Source organism: Exophiala dermatitidis (genome assembly GCF_000230625.1).
Source record: "Exophiala dermatitidis NIH/UT8656 unplaced genomic scaffold supercont1.6, whole genome shotgun sequence".
NCBI lineage: Eukaryota > Fungi > Ascomycota > Eurotiomycetes > Chaetothyriales > Herpotrichiellaceae > Exophiala > Exophiala dermatitidis.
Genome location: NW_008751651.1, coordinates 199029 through 219034, shown reverse-complemented (window position 1 = coordinate 219034; position 20006 = coordinate 199029). Strand labels below are relative to the sequence as shown.

The 20006-nt window shown below is 52.7% G+C and overlaps 7 protein-coding genes across 7 annotated transcripts; 3 read left to right on the top strand and 4 right to left on the bottom strand.

Moving 5' to 3' along the window:
• Positions 1-100: 100 nt before the first annotated feature.
• HMPREF1120_06913 (uncharacterized protein) lies at positions 101-1336 on the bottom strand (the record flags this gene model as incomplete). Its single annotated transcript, XM_009161124.1, has 2 exons — positions 101-1099; positions 1148-1336. 2 exons carry the CDS (start codon positions 1334-1336, stop codon positions 101-103), a joined length of 1188 nt encoding a protein of 395 aa, XP_009159372.1.
• Positions 1337-2621: 1285 nt separating this feature from the next.
• HMPREF1120_06912 (uncharacterized protein) lies at positions 2622-3338 on the top strand (the record flags this gene model as incomplete). Its single annotated transcript, XM_009161123.1, has 1 exon — positions 2622-3338. One exon carries the CDS (start codon positions 2622-2624, stop codon positions 3336-3338), a length of 717 nt encoding a protein of 238 aa, XP_009159371.1.
• A 708-nt stretch (positions 3339-4046) lies between these two features.
• HMPREF1120_06911 (MFS transporter, ACS family, allantoate permease) lies at positions 4047-5753 on the top strand (the record flags this gene model as incomplete). Its single annotated transcript, XM_009161122.1, has 3 exons — positions 4047-4386; positions 4448-4730; positions 4820-5753. 3 exons carry the CDS (start codon positions 4047-4049, stop codon positions 5751-5753), a joined length of 1557 nt encoding a protein of 518 aa, XP_009159370.1.
• Positions 5754-6344: 591 nt separating this feature from the next.
• Positions 6345-8601, bottom strand: HMPREF1120_06910 (uncharacterized protein; the record flags this gene model as incomplete). Its single annotated transcript, XM_009161121.1, has 3 exons — positions 6345-7021; positions 7185-7771; positions 8054-8601. The coding sequence occupies 3 exons, from the start codon at positions 8599-8601 to the stop codon at positions 6345-6347; spliced, it is 1812 nt and encodes a 603-aa protein (XP_009159369.1).
• A 409-nt stretch (positions 8602-9010) lies between these two features.
• HMPREF1120_06908 (uncharacterized protein) lies at positions 9011-13448 on the top strand. The gene has a single exon (XM_009161119.1). It carries the CDS (start codon positions 11887-11889, stop codon positions 13375-13377), a length of 1491 nt encoding a protein of 496 aa, XP_009159367.1. The 5' UTR covers positions 9011-11886; the 3' UTR covers positions 13378-13448.
• HMPREF1120_06909 (uncharacterized protein) lies at positions 9473-10648 on the bottom strand (the record flags this gene model as incomplete). The annotated part of the gene is made up of 1 exon (XM_009161120.1): positions 9473-10648. One exon carries the CDS (start codon positions 10646-10648, stop codon positions 9473-9475), a length of 1176 nt encoding a protein of 391 aa, XP_009159368.1.
• Positions 13449-14091: 643 nt separating the features above from the next.
• On the bottom strand, positions 14092-15373 carry HMPREF1120_06907 (uncharacterized protein; the record flags this gene model as incomplete). Its single annotated transcript, XM_009161118.1, has 3 exons — positions 14092-14286; positions 14524-15171; positions 15233-15373. The coding sequence occupies 3 exons, from the start codon at positions 15371-15373 to the stop codon at positions 14092-14094; spliced, it is 984 nt and encodes a 327-aa protein (XP_009159366.1).
• Positions 15374-20006: the final 4633 nt, after the last annotated feature.

Sequence of the window (20006 nt, the reverse complement as noted above, 5' to 3'; positions counted from 1 at the left end):
ACGCCTCAAAGCCCAGAGCAAAGGCTGTGCTGGCACGGTGTCATGCAATCATTAGGCATTAAATGTCATAAATCATCCCTCTCGATACCGTCTGGCTCGTTCAACCGGGCCACTGACGGCTCTCCGCCCGTTGTAGGTTGGCGGCATGAACAGGGCTAAGAGCTGAAGGTCTGTCCATATCCATGCTGTGAAGAGAAAGGTTCTCGAGATCGCAATCAGTGGCGGCTCCCGATGCCGACACACTGTCGTATGTAAGCGTGTCGCTGGCCTGAAACGGCCGCTTGAAACGTGCACTAGGGGGCAGAGAAGCTCCGTACTTCGTGTCGGTCTGACCGGCACGAGCGGAGGCTCGACGGGCTTGGTTCGACTGTACCGAGGAGTGGAGATTGGGCCGTCGATGGGAGAAGTATCGTTTGTATAAGACTTTTAAGGCTGGTGCCGAGGCACCTATCATGGCAATGTGCGCCTCAATGTCCGTCAAGGCAAAAGTCGGCCAGCCGTCCCAGGTAACGTCACGAATATGAGGGCCGGGTCGGTAATTGGTCGTCACCCTCACCAAGAAGCATAGTCTGGCAATTCCTATGCCGGCAGTGATGAGGCCTGCGGAGAACACGACGTACAGACCCAGTCGCTGTTTCCTGGACACATTGAGATTTCTGGTAAGAAGCATCGGCAATACCGAGGAGTAAATGTCTGAGAAGACGGAAGCTGCAGCACTGAAGACGATGGGTGCGGTCTCATTGACGCAGGTGTACTTTCTGGTGTACGTTGGGCTGTAGGATCTCCAGTAGGCTTCCAGTGGACGACAAGCGAGACACAACTCCAATATACAGCCGACCGTGTATGTAATGGTGAAAACAATGGCAGCCCAGGTCAGTCTGAAGAACCAGTAGTTATGGCTTCCAGAAGAGATTTTGCGATACACCATCAAGATCGAAACCTTCGTGCATGCATTGCCAAGGATGAAGAAAAGTTCAACAAGCCATGCTGCGAGACGGACGTGCTGGAGTCGGCCAACTGGAACATCCCAAAGATGCCTATCCCAGCCCCAAGTCGTCAAAGCTTTGTACTCAGCGAAAGTTTGGCCAATTGAGAGGACCTGCTACAGTTAGGGGAGTTCAACAAGGTGTTGGAAGTCCGCACATACAAATCCCGCCACAATTAAACCATCATCTATACCAACCGCCCGTGTCAGGAATATCCGTGAGTAGAACCTCAGCAGCAGTGTAACGGCGGTGATGATCAACGTGGCAATGAATAGCCAGGGCGAGCCCCGGGTTTCAGGGTTGTCATAATTCGGTGAGGGCCATCCTGGCGGCCAGTATGACGAGACCATTTCCACCTATGCGAACCGAGTGCTTTGAGGGGAATCCTTGCGCCTTGAAGTTGTGCGACAGCGACGCCGGCATGGTATGAATATTGAGATGATAGTTCTGAAGTCTCGATAGTAGTTGTCGCGTTTGCTGTAGAAGTGAACCTGGGGAACTTTGCCAGTGTCTTGCGGAGTAGTCATAAGTTATCTCCTGCCAACGGCGAGAGCTATCCTTCGAATCATGAATGTTGGGTTATGATTCAATATATCCCTTGTGGTGAAGCCACTAGGTGACCCGATCTTACCGAATTAGCGGAAGGGAAGCACAGACCTCGCAAATCTCTGCTGAGAAAAGGCCCAGGCGCTGTCAGCCTCATCATCTCAACAAATAAAACAAACCTTTTCCCATTTGTGATTCGTGGTGACGAACATCCGCTGTCAGTGTCATTGCGCCGCAATAGTGAAAACCGGATGAACAAACGTTGACCTCGTCTAGAAAACCAGCGCCCTCTGCTGCAGGATCCTGTGCATCTCGAACTGTCAAAGCACCTGCAAACTTTCCATGACAGACCGTTTGGCCGCCACTTGGAAAGACTAATCTCTTGACGACTTCCATGACAGGAGCGTGGAAACTGTGCTGGTGGATGTCGTACTACTAGTACAAGAAGGAAGCCTTGTTCAGGTCCATGTCACGCGACTTTGGGCAAAAGTTGGAGTATATCTGCTCTAGCCACGTCAGGAATCAGGCTGGTTAGTTGGTTGGGTCTTCACATCAGTTGCTTTTGTATGGAGAGATACGAATAGTTATCCTCCAGGCGGATTGACTAGCCAGAAGGTCGGGTGAAGTCCCCCGCAAGCACGGACGTCTGCTCCGGTCTCGGCAATCATGCTTCCACGATCTTCTGAGATAAGCGAAGCGGAACAAGTGGTTGGAGACGCGTGGGGAGCGAGCTAAGCGTATGCCTGAGAGGTTTTCATAAGTCCTCAAAAGGTATCGGTATAGAAGTCGAGGCGCATTGCTTTGCTGCGTTTATGGCGACGATGTCCCTCTTTAACCGGGAGACAACGATACCAGGTATATATTTTATCGAATATGAGATCAGCTGCTGGACGGTGAGACGCGCGGAGCCATATCAGTCACGTGATAGATGCTCAGCTTGTAGTGAGTCACGTGCCAGCTTGAGACTTGGCACCGTCGCAGAGGATCTGAATTTGAACTGGACTCGACCTGTAGCTGTAGCGAGCCATCACTGCATCCTGAGGCACAAATCGCAAATAAGCTCAGACACCTGTTGGATACCAGGGATCTATGGTGGTAGATTGCATGACCAGGTCATTTCAGGTCCCGCGCGGCAGCGATGTGCCCCTCGAGATCAAGATTGCCGAACCGGCTCTTCGCGCCCAAGGCCTGAGTTTAACAACGTGGACGTCGTCCTTCGTACTCGCCAGTCTCTTGCACAAACTCCCTGTGGAATTTCCTCCCTCGAGCAGTCCGATCCAAGTACTGGAGCTTGGCGCTGGCACAGGGCTAGTTGGGTTGACCGCGGCAGCCCTGTGGAATGTACCCGTTGTCCTTACTGACTTGGCACCTATTGTACCGGGTCTAGCTGGGAATGTCAAGCTGAACGATTCTCTCGTCAAAGACAGGGTGCGGTGCGGCTCGCTGGACTGGGCCGCACCCCATAATCTGACCTTGCAGACGGGAGAGACCTATTCCGCAGATACGAGCAAAGCTTGGTTGATCCTTGCGGCAGACACTGTGTACTCGGAGGAGCATCCTGAGTTGTTATCGAAGGCCATTTTAAGATGGCTTGACCGCGGATCATCTTCTCGGGTAATCCTTACCTATCCATTGCGCGTGGCATACTTGGATCAGATCCGGCAGTTATGGGAGTTGTTGGAAGCGGGAGGTCTCGAGGCCATTCAAGAAGGCCGCGAGCAGGCCAGTGCGGACGACTGGGACGATGAAGGCCTGTGTGAATGGAGTGTTTGGGCCTGGAAACGAATCCAAGAGAATGGAGAGTAGGCAATTCGTCAAAGCAAAAGCCGACCATTCTGGCCTCCGGTGCATAAGCCCTGGTCATAACCTTCTCAGCATGGCACCTCGTACCAGAAGCAGACCAGCTTCCAGCTGTGCTCTCAGACTCCCACGCGAGCCGGCAGAGTCTCCGAAACTGGCGACATGCGTGCGGCATGGACCCTTGGGTTAAGGCGACGTTGCTCGCACCCGCCTCCATATACCGACGTCGATTGCTTGTGGAGGTTGAGGACGACAGCAACCCCTATCCACCCCAGAAATATCTACCTATCGAACGTGATACCATAGCTACTCTCGCCGACAACGTTATTGTCGACGCAACCGTTGGTCCAGGGGGATGTCTTTTTCTGGGGATCCCTTACCGGATTGGGCGATAGCGGATGTCGTGATTGTATGGTGAGATGGTATCATCTACCACATTGCACAGTCTGCTACACCTGGACGCCGTGCTTCGTCCGTCAACGTTGAACTGGCAGTGCTCTTGCTGCCACGCTGGAGAACTTCCGCGTATCAACGCGCGGCATCATGTCACCGTGCCTCTGTCTCTGCGGGCCGATGGTGGAACCATGGTTCTCGACGCGACAAGGGAACGCAGAATTTGAGGCCTCTGTGCTCATACATATCTAACCACCGAGGCTGCCCGCTCTTCGAGACTCTCGTTCTTTACTCCTGGGTTTCTGCAGCTTGTGGTTCACGATGACCGACAATCTAGCCTCGTTGCCGCCGTGGACGGACGAAAAGGTTACTGCCATCCCCGGCACTCCCGCCTCCATAACCGACACGTCGACCAAATCGGCGGAGTTGGACGACAATTATGACCTGTATAAGCGAAGCGATGAGCAAGAGCTCGACCTCGCCGATTCCAAGCGTGTCCTCCGCAAGCTCGACCTGCGGATTGTCCCGATTCTCTTTCTGATCTATCTAATGCAATATCTTGACAAGAATGGCATCAACTATGCCAGTGTTTATGGATTGCAGAAAGGCACGCACCTGCACGGGCAAGACTATTCATGGCTTGGATCAATCTTCTATTTCGGTAGGGACAGTTGAAGACCTTCAGCCCGGCTGTTCCTATGTTAACAAGAGCGTCTGTCCAGGCTACTTATGGGCTCAATATCCAGGTGGCTACCTGCTGCAACGGCTGCGTATCGGCAAGGTGATTGGGGCGACCACGACCTTCTGGGGCATCATCCTCATCACCACCCCAGCATGTTCGTCCTTTGCGGGAATGGCTGTTAATCGTTTCCTGTTGGGATCGTTTGAAGCTATCGTCAACCCAGGATTCATCCTTATCATGTCGATATGGTACACTTCGGCGGAACAGCCGTTGAGATTGGAGTCCTACTATTGCACAAATGGTATCGCAACCATGTTCGGCGGGTACGTACAACAGACCTCCGCCCCTCCTGCTTCGCTGTCGTCCATTTCGCAGCAAGCATGTCGCCACTCTTGTACTGACCATGTTCCAGCTTGATCGGATACGCCGTCGGACACATCAAAACGGGACTGCCACGCTGGATGTATGTGTTCCTCATTTTTGGAAGCATCAGCATTGCCCTCGGAATAGCGGCCATGATCTTCCTACCAGACCTGCCATCCACCGCCAAATTCCTGACCGACGAGGAGAAGCTTATAGCAGCAAAGAGGGTGTCGGCGAACCGACAAGGGATCAAGAACCGACACTTCAAAATGTACCAGGTGCGGCAAACGCTGCAAGACCCGAAGACGTGGATGCTGTTTGTCATGGCGGTCGGTGCGCAGGTGCCCAATGCTGCCATCACCCAGTTTACCAGCTTGGTGATCAAGTCCTTCAGTGTCGATACTTTGGGCACCCAATACCTTCAGATCCCTGGCGGTGCGGTACAGTTCCTGGCGCTGTTGGGCGGTGGCATCGTTTGTTCGAAGTGGCCTAACTTGCGATGTATCACTATGATTGTGGCAAACACCATCTGCATTGTTGGCTCGGCAATGCTTGTCGGTCTGCCCAACAGCAACAAATGGGGCCGCCTGGTCGGGCTGTGGCTGTGCTATTTCCAGGGCCTGGGCTTCAGTATGAGTCTCACCATGGTGAGCTCCAATGTTGCTGGATACACCAAGAAGCAGCTCACCGCGGCCATCCTGTTTACTGGATATTGTGTCGGCAATATCATCGGGCCTCAGACTTTCAAGTCCAAAGAAGCACCCCATTACCATTCGGCTTACGTTGCAATGTTGGTCGGGTATATCATCAAGTTGATGTCAATTACCGTGCTTTACATTTACATGTACATGGTGAACAAAAAGCGGGACCGGGAGGCCGCCGCCGCAGGAATTCAGGATGCCGATGAAGTGAAACAGGCCATCGAGCACGGTATGCACGATGCCACAGAGCTAGATAACAAGGGTTTCAGATACACCCTTTAGGAAGTTCTGGGGTTGCCTGTTCGGCATAACCCAAAAATACAAAATCTAAGCGATTTCTCAAATCAATCCTTCTTCCAATGTCCAGGCCTGGCCATGCTTCAGGTTGACCGCCCTATCCTTCCTATCGAACACACGGCCTCGACCGAAGATAAGGCTTTACATCTGGAGGGACGCTATGGCCGTCTAAAAATACACACAGTACTGCTCCCAGCTGCTGTCTTCGACAGCTCAACCAAGGACAGCCAGCTCTTCTCTGAGGCCAAAATGTGACAAGGATTACACTGCTAAGCCTCCTTTTCTTTGTATCAGACACTGTTCAACATCTACCTAGAACGATAGTCCCGCTGATATCACAGGGAGCGATCAATTCTCGGACACAGCAGCCAGAGGAGAAACCAGCAAACAAGTTCATCTCAAAAGCAACCCTCATCCAGAGGGCTCGTTTCATTCTCTGTCTTCAGATGTCTAGGAACCGAATACTAAATCGTGCCGATGCTAGTGCTATTCGCAACATGAGCCGTCGGACGACCCGGATCTAGACTACAAACTAAAGGTTTTTCCCTTTCTTTTCTCGCACTCTATCCAGCTCATTTAGTAGCCTTCGACAGTAGCAAGCGCTTGGAACTGATTAGCAAAGCCACCCGTGAACTCACTCCTCTCTTGCTCCATGGACAACTTAGACTTCCGATTCAAGTTCCATCCTTGGCTACTGCCCTGGTTGCCCTGCTGCGACGATAGTTTCCGTCCTTTCTTTTCCTCCATACTATCCAAAATCATCTCGGTCTGGTTTGGGATCTCGTTCTCGTCCGGTTCCAACAACTCGTCGATCTTCCAAGCAATCCTTTCAGCACCCTGTCTCGCGCCAGCCAGATTGCCTGCACCAGGACCTAATCTCAACCCAGCCAATCCACCCGTGAGAAACAGCGGGACATCATCATTCCACATCAAATCGTTGTTAATACACGGAAGTCCATTGATCGCCTTTATCGGATGCCGTTCAAGAATTTCCTGCATGCAAGCGACATTTTCGATTTTTGGAGGCACCCCCGTCGCATAGACAATGTGGTCGATCTGGTCTGGAAACCCTGGATGTGGCGGAGTTATATCCAGTGACCAGGTCTGGGATGATTCTGCCCAGGTCCCCCGGGTGATGCATGTTTGTGTGAGGATGGTCACGGCGCCGCTCGCAACGTGTTTCCGTAGGATCTTGTCGTATTTGGGTGTTATGCTGCCGCCGTTGCGGGCTTGGGCTAGGAATTGGAAGCGCTCTAGAGGTTGTCATGGATAGTCAGCAAAGAGAGAACAGAAACATTTTCACTTCCAACGAAGCGCTATCACGCCTCCAATGCGGTCTCGTCTATCAAGAGAGCCGGGCCGCGCAATACAATAACGGGGACTGACAACAAAAAGAAGTCAAGTGACTTGACTTACCCTCATCAGTATCAGCCGACCAAAACACCGACATCTGCTGGTTCCGCAATTTAGAAACCCACTCGAGATCGACGTCAAAGTGCTTCAACTTATATTTGCCTCTGAGCAGCAAAAACACCTTCCGCACGCCTCGACGAATCATCAGATCTGCAATCTGGGCGCTGGTGAGGCCACCTCCAACCACAACGACACATGTGGGAACCCGGGCCTCGATCTTTCGCGCAACATGTTCAGGCAGACATGTTCCGCCTGTAGAGTCGAAACAATGGCACACGCTGCCTGTACCGGTCTCGAGTCGCAGATTGCAGTCTCGCGGAATCGACGGTTTTGCACCCGGTCCCACGGCGAGAACTACCGTCCTGGCCAAGATGGTTTCTTTGCTGTCTGTGACTAGACTGAATAGGTTGTTGCCAAACAGGCCCCCTACGTCGCCGTACTCGATGGTTTGGACGCGAGCTTGGTGGATGAGATTGCGGAGGCGGTACCGCTCGATTATGTCTCTGCAGAAATCTTCGAAGAGTTGGCTGGAGGGTGTGTAGTAGTCGATGCGGTCGCGGTCGTCGATTCGTAGATGGCGAGATACCTGTCTTTGGATGGCCAAAACAATAACGTGTCAGTTGGATTTGGTTTTGACAAAGTGAGTGGAGCAGAAGAAAAACAAAGCCCAGATTCCGCCATGCATGCCCTTCCTCATCAGAAACTGAAAGGGAAGGGAAGAGAAGAGAAGAAATCAAAGCAGGCTCCGGGAGTGCTTTGCAGCTGGCCAAACCGCAGGGCCAAAGAAAAGAACAAGGCTGGCGGATAGCGAGACAAGATACTAAAGTTTCGTGAAATAAAATCATCGAAGCAGGGAGATCGCGATCACATACCTTCTACCCCGACTCTTACTTTTCTTCGCCTGGTGCTTACTGATCTCCCTCCCCACAACATTCTGAATCTCCTCCAGCTCTGGCGTCCGACCACTGAAATGCGAAAAGGCCAACAATCCATCGCGGTCGCGCGGATCCGGATGGAAGAACAGCGGACTCCGTAAGTGATCGATCTGGAGGTTGCGGAACTTTTCCTTCCACGCCGACATCCATTCGTTGGAATGGGCGTCTAGCACAATGATGGATTTGTCATGGCCTTTGTCATCCTCTTCTTCTTCGCTGCTGCTGTTGCTGGCATTGCTGTTGTTCTGAGTTCCCTCGCTGTCGTTGCTAGTATTACTACCCTGCGAACCAGTCCTGTTGTTTTTCTTTTCAGTCCTCCTGTTTCTCTTGCGTTCCGACTCAATTGTCTCAAGCTTGCTGAACCGCTTCCAGTACCGTGCATGTTCGTCATCCGTAAATAGCGCTGAGGGCGTCGATTCACGCAGCCGTGAAGCCACTGCCAGTCCGCAGGGCCCGGCTCCGATGATGGCCACGTCGTATATCATTGCAACTGACCAATTTGTCTTTCTGCTGTTGTTGCTGTGGCTGCTGTAGCGACGTGGAACGTCCGAACTTTTGGGTAACAAGTGATTGATAGAGTCGTACAGTATATTTTATGATTGATTGCTGGCTGCACTGGCACTTGAATCACAAACAGGTATAGGACACGAGACAAGAAGCGAAGAAATAGCAATGAATCAAACTGCACACGATCCCTACCTAGGTACAGTACCTACCACAGGTCTCGCCATGGTGGGCATGCGTCCTGGATATGATATGCAGTAGTAGTATTCCGGACTATCACGCGAGGCTAAGGTCCTCGTTCTCAGGCATTCGCCGCTGCGCATGGACGCCCGCATACAACTGGACCGGACGCGAGTTATGCGTCAGATTAGATCGATTTCTCCTGTAAGGCATGGTCCGATCCTCCGCCTCACATGATTCTTGGGGGACCTTGTGGTGATTGGCATGGTCCCGGTTTGAGGACCTTAAGGTGGCCGAAGTGACATATCGACGCACTTCAACCCCGGCCATTTCCCCGTTCATGCGACTGGCGACTGAGCTGCAACATTATTGTATTGTCGACGACCAAGCAGTACACGCTGTGAAGCTCAAGTTGATGTGACTGAGCATTGCTGTTCTATGGCAAAATGCAGAAGATTGATTGGAGATAGAAGATGAGAAATGGCACGGTGATTACATAAGTCGCAAACCAATATCACGTGATATCAACTAAGGTACATATAAATCGAAACTAATACAGATCAGGACTAGTTTGGCACAACCGGATATCAACTTCAACGCCATCAACAATTCAACCCAAGTCAAAGTCAGCCTCGTGGTCAGTCATTGTTTTTCTGCCACAGCCCAGCCGCCTCAGGGCCTTGCGGACGGCGGATAGTCTTTAAAGTTGGCGTTCAGGGGATCGCGATCAATCATAAATGCAAACCGGTTCTCGTTCGCCCTGAGATAAGCCGGGAGATCAGCTCGCGAGTCGACCTTCTCATACCGCTCACTCTCGCGATCGAAAAGATCAAGGCCATTGCGGACGCGGCGGACGATTTCGGCCGGATCCTTGAATTCAGGCCGGTCGTATTCGGTGTGAGAAAAGGATCCGATCTTGTTCGCCATCTGCTCCACGGTCTCGAAGCAGCTGCTGCAATGCCATGACGAGTTCGAAATGTCCCAATCGCTCTCGCCCATCCGGAGCTCTTCTGGACGGATGGTCGCACTGCCATGGTAGAACGTTGCTTGGGGATGGCCCCAGTCTCCGTCCACGTGCTCCCACTGGAACGAATAGTAGAAGAAGCGACTTCTCAGCGTGACGCGCTGGGGGTATTCGCAATTGCGAAGCAAGGTGATGGTGGAAGGGCGTGGTATCTCGTCCGTGTCCGACACCAGAATCACGTCGCCCAAGGCAGGTGCTTGAGCGCCAATCAGACTCGGGAACACGGCGTCGAACAGCGAGTTCCGCTGGTGGGCTTCACGCTCCCACGTCGAGCTGTCCTCCATCCCATCAAAGTCGACTACCCGGTAGATGATCTGGTGAGCAAAGCGTGCGAATCGCTCAAAGTTGGCTTTGAAGTGCAAAGGCTTGGGCAGGTTCGTGAATGTCCGGGGTGATTCCACAATGACAAAATAGTCCACATGCTGGTGAAGCTCGTTCAGGCGAATCTCTAGCCAGTCCAGCTCGGTCCCGATCAGAAACAAATCATACACTTTGCGGTGCCGGTCCCGCCTGGGGAAGACGGTGAAGTTCTGGGTGGCACACAGCTCGGCCGCTTTCTCGACCGGGAGAAAGCTCGCCTTGTGGTGGTCGCTCGGCCAGACCACATTGAGTCCTGCGGTCGCCGACTCGACTCGATCCCCTCGTATCCTTCTCAATTGAGTGACTTGCAGGAGACAGAACAGGCTGACAGCGACAATGACAAGTCGGCGCAAGTACCTTTTGGAGGCCGATCTCAACTGTCGAGGGAATGAGCCCCCGGGTGGACTTTGAGGCCCTCGGTCAAAGCCCTTTTCGTCCGGCAGAGGCACCAACCTTACAGGCATGGCGTCTCATACAAAATGATCCGCACAAAGGCGAGGATATTCGACACCTTCAAGGTGGTAAAAGCAAAATGCCGCCGACCCCAGGTGGGAGGAGCAAAATGCTAATGATGGGGGAGGGACGAGCGAGGAAAGACTCGACTACAGGGGGGAGAACAGACAACTCGGACAAAGGGTTGCAACGAGTATGGCACCAAGAGCCGGGGCAAGCGTCGGCACGGATTGGTAAGAGAGAACGAGGGGCGAGAGAGGATGTATTGGGGGTGGTGGTGTGCAGTATCAGACCCCGTCTGCCATTCCCCCTCCATTTCCAGGCTTGTTCTCTGGTCTCTCCCCCATGCAGCCGCTCCAGACATAGCTTCAGCTTCAGCTTGCTCTACCGCGAACACTCTTGGGCTTCAGTCCTTGGGTTCCGGCAGTTGCATTGCTTTCCGTCCCCGACTATCCCCCGACTCTTCGATGCCTCTCCGACGCGGCTCGCTTCCGAGCACCACAAGAATGCAAGTTGAGTTTTGAGAAAAAAAAAACTCCACTGCAGTCTATGTCCACCGCAGTGTGCCGCTCAGCTCAGCCTCTGACTTCACAGAGCCGCAGTGACTTGACGATGGGCTGAAAAGACCACCACGGGAATCGTGCAGCGGTATGGGTTGGACAGTGGACCGGTGATCGTGGACCCGCACGCAGGTCCGAATATGTCCAGTCCATATGTCCCGACTCCTAGCGCACAAGAACCAGAATGGCATTGATAAGCGAGAATCCGTGAAAAAGGAAACACGATTGGGGGCACACGGCCCAGTTTGGCGTCAGGTACGGACGATCAGCGCGAGAATATTCTCGTGGCACGGCATGACACGGCATGGCAGGGCACCCGCCCTCGAGGGCCCTCAAAGGGTGGTATTTACTAAAGAATAGTAGTCTCCGAAGACTAAATTGAGGCTGGTGGACCGCGGAACTCTCTCAAGTTTGGGATCTTTTCACGTCAAGATCGTGGTCTGTGCGTTGTTTGTAATGACATTGAAACAAAACATGAACCAGAACCTAAATCGGTAACGAGTCCCGATACGGCCGGCTCCACTTTTTGGGCGAGGCTGCCGCCCCCGTCCCCCGCCAGCCTTGCGGAGGATCCCATCGGACAAACCTCATAGTTGTACAATGTTATCTCACACCTCGTGGCCCTGATTCTGACCCTGGTTTACTGTGATTGATGTGAAGTGCAACAACATCCATCACACCCAACCATCATGAGATCAGTTTCAAGGCTGGTGTCCATAGTCGGACTCATCATTCTCGGCTCTTCTCTCGTCTACTTGTTCCAGCATGGCCCTGTTGTCCCAACCAGCCTAGACTCAGCCGACCTATGGCAGAATTTTGCCGAAGCAGCAACATCATACAGAAGAGGACCCGACGACGGCAACACCACTACCGTCGTGCAGTGTCAACAACAGAAACCAAACCTGATCATCAGCGCCATTGACGGCTCCAGATGGCAAGACCAAATCTTCATATTCATGCAATCGCTCGAACTAGCACTCGCCCAAGAATCTCTCTCTGCGCTGCGCAAAGCCAACTTACCCAAGTCATCATGGTCCTGTCCCCCGGCACCCGTGGAAGTCAAAATCATTGTCCCCCAATCTCTCTTACAAGAGCTTCCCTCGGCATTCCAGGCTCTTGCACAGCGATATCCGTCGCTAGAATTCGTGGGCGCGTTACCCGAAATCGCAGATGTGGCAGTCGTTCTTCGCCGATTTCAAGGCTGGGCGGATCTCCTGACCAAGAATAACATTTCCAATAAATACGACAAGATACTAGCGTGTGACTTGGACGTGGTCTTTCAGCGCAATCCGTTCGCCATGCCCATGTCTTCTGGCATCGAGATTCTCTACTTTGCAGAATGGCGCGGTTTGAAAATCGGCCAATGCTCAGTCCACAAAGCATGGTTCGAACAGTGCGCCAGCACCGAAACTGGAAGTGGAGGGTATATCAGCCCCAAAGCGTCCGCGACATACATGTCCCGCGACCGCATCTGCGCGGGCTCCGTGTACGGCACAGCCAGAGCAATTACTGTTTACATGACCACAATGGCAAGTCAACTTCGTCGGTCTGGTTACAAATGTAACGACCAGGCGATGCATATCCACATTTTCTACTCTGGTCTGTTAGAGTATGATTTGGAATCTAATGGGTATGGGAGGGTGTCATTGGTGCCTAATGAAGAAGCGCTCTTTGGAAGTGTTGGAACAACGCCCATGGTGACGTTTAATGAGTGGGGAGAAATTCTTAATGAGAGGGGGCAGGTTCAAGTTGCTGTTCATCAGTATAAGACGCATGCTGTGCTTTCGGAGATTGTAAGGAGGAAGTATGGGTGGATGGCTGAAGTTGGGGGGCGAAAAGATGCTTTGCCGCAGGTCGCGGGGCTGGAGAGGGTTGAAGGGACGGGGACGAAAAGCGCAGCTGATTCTGGTTCTGGTTCGGATTCGAGTTCGAGTTCTGTGTCTGGTTCTGGCACTGTTGGTGCGGGTGCTGGGACCCTCGAGGACCTCGATCTGGCAGCGGTTTCTGACTTGAAACATGTCAGACACGATGACCAAGCCGATGATGGCAGTGGCCAGGCATCAGTGTCTGAGTTTCCGGAATATCGCCTGATTAATGTCTCTTCGCAGACGTGTGGGAAACAGTCGGATCTTTGTTCTTGCAAGTACGAGGATTGTCAGGTCCATTATGAGTGGTACTAGTGTTGAAGATTAATGTATATATTCATGACATTTGTACGAGAGATTGGAATTCGATCTGAATATTTTCTGAACCTTTTTGAATAAACTATAGGCTGGCTACGTGTAGCATTCAATTTGCTCACCGGGAAATCCGGTGGAAGACTTTATGAGGATCAACATGACGACTGACTGCCTCTGTATTCCATATATATTGTGGTACATAAGTACATAGCAGGCAGCATGTGGTGACTCGTTTGGGGCATGGTATGCAGGACAGGCTCCGCTTTATGCCTTCGGGTGCCCACTTCCTGTCAGGCAACTGTAACTGTAACTATAACATACAAGCAGGTTCTGTTCTGCCCGGCCCTTCCCGCGAGTTCTTCTGCCCCCTTTACTCGAGGCTGTCTTACAGTATGTCTTTCCCTTACTTGGGTAATTGTATCCTGCTCTGCTCCAGATACAAAGCATACGAGTAACTAGAGTAAACACAGTCAGATTGGGTCAGCTCAGCCCAAGGCCATGTCATGCAGGCGGACCATATCCCCGCACAGAAAATCGACCGACAGACGCCAAGTGGCCCAAGTCAAACAAATGTGGATGTTATGTTCCACACCTACAACGATCCGAGCCGGGCCCAGAGCCAGAGCCACAGGTAGAAGCCCAGGTGAAACTTTTGAAAGCGACAGAGGGGGTTGGGTCAGAGGTGCAGTAACAGAACAAACAGAAAGTTGAAACTCACCCGATAATCCCCAGCACCGCAAGGGAGACGCCGAGCGCGCTTTCAGCCCCAACCATTTCATGCTTGACGACCCAGCCTAGACCGATGACCATGACGGTCTTCAGGTGGCCGACAACAGTGCTGCTGACAGGACCGGCATGCGTGATGATGTAGAATTGGGAGACGTTGATGAGCATGGCGCAGATCCCGCTCTAGGGAGGTATGCACGTCAGCATTTGTTGCATTCAACCAACCCACTTGTTTGACCTTTAAGCCCAAAAGTGCATTTTGTGGATGATGGTACGTCAGTGGGCTTCTTTCTGTGGATCTGGAGAGGAAGATATCTGCGAAAAGGATAGGAAAGGAAATCTTGAGCAGCGGAAAAAGAAGATCGGAGGAGCGAGCGGGTCACAGGGGGGAAGGATAGGGGCATGGGCAGGCATGCTTACAGCCGAAATCATAAGCCACTGCCGGTTGGTAACCTGACTCCACACCGGATACGTATCGGTGAAGTAGCTGGCCACAACGAGCATGAGGCCACCAAGAGGCATCTGGTTGAGGAGGAGCTGAACACTGCTCATTTTGAGCTTGCGATAGTACGCCGAGACCCATACAGTGTAGAGTGCGGAGATGGCGACGCCGGCAAAGCCGAAGACGACACCAACCATGGTTGTGGCCGACAGTGTTGTTCCAGAGGCCGAGACGGCGTGTTGCTTTGTCACGGCCTCAAGGTACGAGACGACCCCGACCCCTAGACAGGCGGGCACCAGAGCCAGGCCTGCCAGGGCTGGGATGCGCGACCCATAGATGAAAAGATTCATCAGCGCCGTCAGTGGAGTGAGTAGAATCCGCACAATCTGGTAGAAAACCACCGACGAGTGGGCCAGCGAAAGGTTCTGCAGTACCACATTACCGCCCATGGCGATCGTCAGCGGGAGAATGGCCATCAGGCTCGTCTTCACCGGAGTGAAAGCGCCCACTGCCGGTCGAGAAGCCAGATAAAGCGTGATCCAAGTGATGGCAAAGTGGAATGCCACGAAACTGAGCTGGCATTGACGGAAGGATGGGTTGGAGAAGATGGATTTGTTGATGTAGACCTGGAGATATCAAGGTATCTAGTCAGTCCTGCAATGGCATCGCGACGTCTGCCATACGTACGATTCCCACAGTCGCGGCGACGTTGACAATTATCCATTTAATGGTCTTTCCATCCAGAGATCCTTTTTCTGTGGTGCGACCGCCAGGGTTAGGCCCGGGACTGCCCTGTTTCTCAGTGGAGAAGGATGCTGACTTCTCCATTCTGCGTCCACAACGAAAATGCGGGCTTCTTGCCAACAGCCACAGCGTCGTAGTTGTATGGACTTCTTAAAAGGCAAGCATCTTGGGATCCAGATAATAACAATCACTGTTTAAGACGAAAGCAGCTGTAGGCTCCCGGTGACAAAATTCAACAGCATGCCCCAGCAAAGACAAACGGCGGCTTACCTGTATCAGTCAAGGCCGTCACTGTTCAAGAGGCTGAGTCCCCGCCGTTGTGACCCTTCGTAACGTCCGTAATCTCGTCTGTCATATGAACTGACTCCGAGAGCGGGAAGTCTCAACGCCGCTGACTTCGATAGTTTTCTCGCTTACCATGAGACCGGGCTGAGACATTCCACGAATGGGCTCCGGATGACAAGGGTATGCCACGGCACAAAAGGCCATGCCATGGACGGGGCTGGACTTGGAACTGAACTTTTGGAACTGAGTTTAGTTGGTATGGCCAGCTCCACCAGGCTTGCCGAAGCATCCTTTGGTACACCACCAGCAGATGGAGGGCGCCACGACCTGAATGAATGAGGCTCTTGTACCGTCGTATTGGTGTTACCAATGAGTATCTTTCCACTGTCGAAAAGTACCGTGTCGCGCCAAGGACCCTTGGGGGCAGCAGCAGGGATGTGCAAGCGGTAAAGACCCATATTGTTGATTGAAAAAGATGACCAGCCGGCACAGCACGAGCTAAACGAAGCGGCCCAGAACCCTCGTGCAAGCTTCCGGGAAGAAAGTTGCCAATGGGGAACTTAGCCATGCATCTACACCGAGTTGCGTAAGCATGTCGCGACTCACATATTGTATCATAAAAGCTGTGGGAATGAATGTTCGGCCGATCTTCACGCAGTCATTGGCGGATCTTGGACACGAAGAATCCGCAGTGAGCGACATGGCTGTCGGAAGAGAACCGACGATCGACGCTCGACGTCTGACAAGTATTCTGTGACAACAACCCATGGAACCACAGTAGGAAACGCCCGTTTGCACCTCAAATGATGTCCGTGGTATTGCACAATTCCACGAATGCAGCCTGCAAGACCTGTGACATTGCAGTTTTCAATCAGCACACGCAGACCGTCGCCGCGGGTCGGAGGGTCCGTGCGACACGGGAACTTTTCTCTCACACAACCAACCCGCCGGACACGCGAGATGGTCAGTGCGGCCAAACTATTGAAAAGCAATGACCACCTCTTCCCGATTGAGCAAAACTGAATGGGGAGCGGAGATAAAGCCGTACCTGTTCCTGGCATTCGGCATCGACTTTTCGCGTGGATATACACGTCGATCGAAATGCGTCCGTAAGACCTGCTGCTACCCAGGCTTTTGGTTTCTGGTTTTTGGGATAACCCCATCATTTCTGGACCCATTGATCACCAGTCCTGAGGATTTTCCAGTGCACTCTTGTAACAGAGGACGCTCCCGACCAGACAGCCTCAACTTACCAAAGGCGTGTGATTTAGTCAATCGTACAGATGAGGTAGCATCCTAATACTATGACATATCGTCAACGCGGTGCTTTGCAGGAATCACGGATCTTCCCACAGTCATCGTACTGTACATTGTACGTACCGCACTCCGAGGTGACGTACAGGATGCACCCCGGTGTGATTTTTTCAGTTTGCTGTGTCGTGATAGGCTCAAAAATAGGCAGCTTAACCATTTCACAATCAAAAGTGTCTAGTGGCATCTCAATATCATTGGACAGATGATTCTCAGTGACGCAGATCTGGTGCGGTATTTTGAAATTGACAAGACAGTCCGGCGTGGGCGTGTGGCTTGACCAGGGTCTCACTTTAGTATTCTGTTCTTCAGGAAGGCCACCGAATGGGAGTTTCCTCTCTGGATCCGGTGAGATCCGCTGGCCACTGAAAAGGCAGCATGACAGAGACAGTTCCTGCACTGACGGTTCCAGCAGCCTGGTTGCTGCACAGACAATATGACAAAAACGTGGCAACCGGCCAAAGCACATTTGCCTGTGGATCTTTGCATCAGGGCATTGCTGTATGAAGTCATGCTGCGACTTTATGCGTGGGAACGAAGGCGCTTTTACTGAGGATCGAAGATAATCGGCTTGTGGTAGATACCCAGGCAATTGCAACAGGCCAAAAGTCGTCTGTCATACTGCAGAATGTAACCACGGCACAGCTATGGTCCGTATTTGGCAAGAGGCCCTGTCCATCTTTCGCGTGAACTCACCTAGGCACACATTGGGAGGAGAGGCGCGGGACAGGAGAACTCAAGTTCGGCCGGGCATTCGTCTAGCGGGATTCATGGTTTCATCATCGTAGATCGGCCACTTTTCGGAGTAGTACACCCAGTCCACCTAGCATCCGCATTTTCAGATCTGGTGCGCGAGTGGGCATTCAGCTTGGGGGTCTATCTCGGGTCGGATTCCAGAGATATGGGAGGGCCCCAGCGCATCTAGTGCAAGCTTTGCCCACAAGAGGAAGAAGCTGGAAGGAGTACGGAAGCAAAAGCTTTGGGCAATGTACCGAAACCATGGATCGCGCGAGCCAAGAGGGACGTGCACCTGGAGGGACCAGCTCGGAGCAAGTCTAGAGGGATGGATGGAAGTGGACGGAGGCGGACAAAAATAATGGAGACGAAGGTGGATGGAGGTGGATGGAGGTGGATGGAGCTCAGCTGCGTCTGACCGGAACTTCAGGCTTGAGGTCGGTTCGTCGCCAGTCGTGCATTTAGGGTTTACAGCCGTGTCACGTGCTTGGCGCTACTCCGTTTGGGGCAAAGCCCGGCCTGGTCGCGCGGACGTGCCATTTTCACAACACACACCACCTGCGCCTACACCTCCGAGTCCTCCATGCAATCCTCCTCCGTCTCAGCTCTGTTCCTGGCCGAGCATTCCGCACTCTAAGCCACGTCCCTGGAAGACGCCTCAATGCCTCGAGCATCCACACCCCTGTCCGAACTTCATGTAAGGGCGTAAGGCTGGCGATCCACCTGGAAAAGGCCGCAGCCCCGCCTCTCTTCGAGCTACAATGTAGCTCCGAGCCAGCAGTCGTCCGCACTTGGGAACAAATGCTGTCATGGTATCCTCGCGTTCTTTGCTCGCAAATACTGTCATTATTCACTCGGAAGCAGATATGGCACCTTATGGGCCCCGGTCATGGTGCGAACCGGGCAAACTGCTACGGAGGTTCCCCCTTGATCGACCAAGCCACGCAATGCGGTTCGGGGCCACTTGGACAAGTGGATTGGGTCTTTTTTTTTTTTCTTTCGCATTGCAAGAATCCCATGGAGCTTGGCGATCAGATCTAATCGCCGAGAAGACAATGGCAGAGCAGCAACCCGCTCGCTGCCGCCGATCCCATGGGTGGATTTGGAGTTTCGACAGGAAATCAGCAACACCGTGGGGCTGATTCATGCAAATAGGAAGTTGGGTCTTCATTATTGTCAAGGTAAGATGTCGCGGCTTGGGTTCAGAGAGTTTAGTTTGGCCCATGTTGGCACTATCCGCTGCAACCTCGGCAAGCGGAGATTCACATGGGCAGGGATGTCTTTACGTGGCTCTCAAAGCCTCTCCCGCGCGGCGGCACTGGTGGCGTTCTTCTGGCTCGCTCTGTATGAAGGTCGTCGACCCGTCTCAGGAACATCCAGCTGTAGGAGGAGCTTGGGTTAGTTCCTTCATCAGCCTTGCTCTTCGCCTGATCCTCCTCCAACACGGGCTGGGTGGATCAAATCGCCTTTCTTCTCCATCGAGGGTGCGGCTCAGACCTTTGCGGCAACACCTCATCGCTTAGTTTTCCTTGGAATGGAAGCTGGTTCATGGGAATGCTCTCGCACCCCGGCCGTCCCCGGCGTAGTTGGTCTCTCGATTCCACATCTTCAAGTGGCTCCGTCTGGACCAGCACACCTCGCATCAGACTATTGAGCTTTAGCATTCTTACGCTCGTTACGCAGCTTTACCGGACCGCGAAACCATGTCTCCCGTCCGTGCTTGTCTTGTCAGTCCCATTCTTCAAAGCAGAGCCGCTGCTCTAGAGAGCGCGATGGGTCTCCAGGTCATGTCATCCATGCGGGATACGCTGGCTTGGTTCCCATGCTTCATGTCATGGAGGACAATGATTGAGAGGGCACTAGCAAGGCAGGCGGAAAGTGATATTTGTTCACTCGCTCTCGGTAGGATTGATATCTATGTCGGTTAGCCTGCTGTCTTCTTCTTCCGACTCTTACCAGGGTTTCTTGCTTCACGTGCTTCCTTTCGCTACCAGGCCTTCTTCATCATGATGTTCCGCATTCTCTTCCTTGTTGTCGCCCTTGTTGGCCTGGGCTCTTTGATTCGTTCCGTCGATGCAGCACCAAAAGCAGTAGGCTATGGTGCTCAGCCCGTTGAAAATCTTGTGACGGATGAGTACCCCGAAATCCGACCTTTCGAGACCGACGACCATGTCGATAGCAATGATCATGGCCTGTGGAGGAGATCGGGAAAGGTACGACGGCACGCTGGTACCACTAACCTACAGCAAACACAGCCCGCACAACAACAGACACAACCTGTTCAGCAGAGCCAACAGACTCAGCAGACTCAGCAGACTCAGCAAACTCAGCAAACTCAACAGACACAAGCTACCCAGCAGAACCAGCCTGTTCAGCAGACACAACA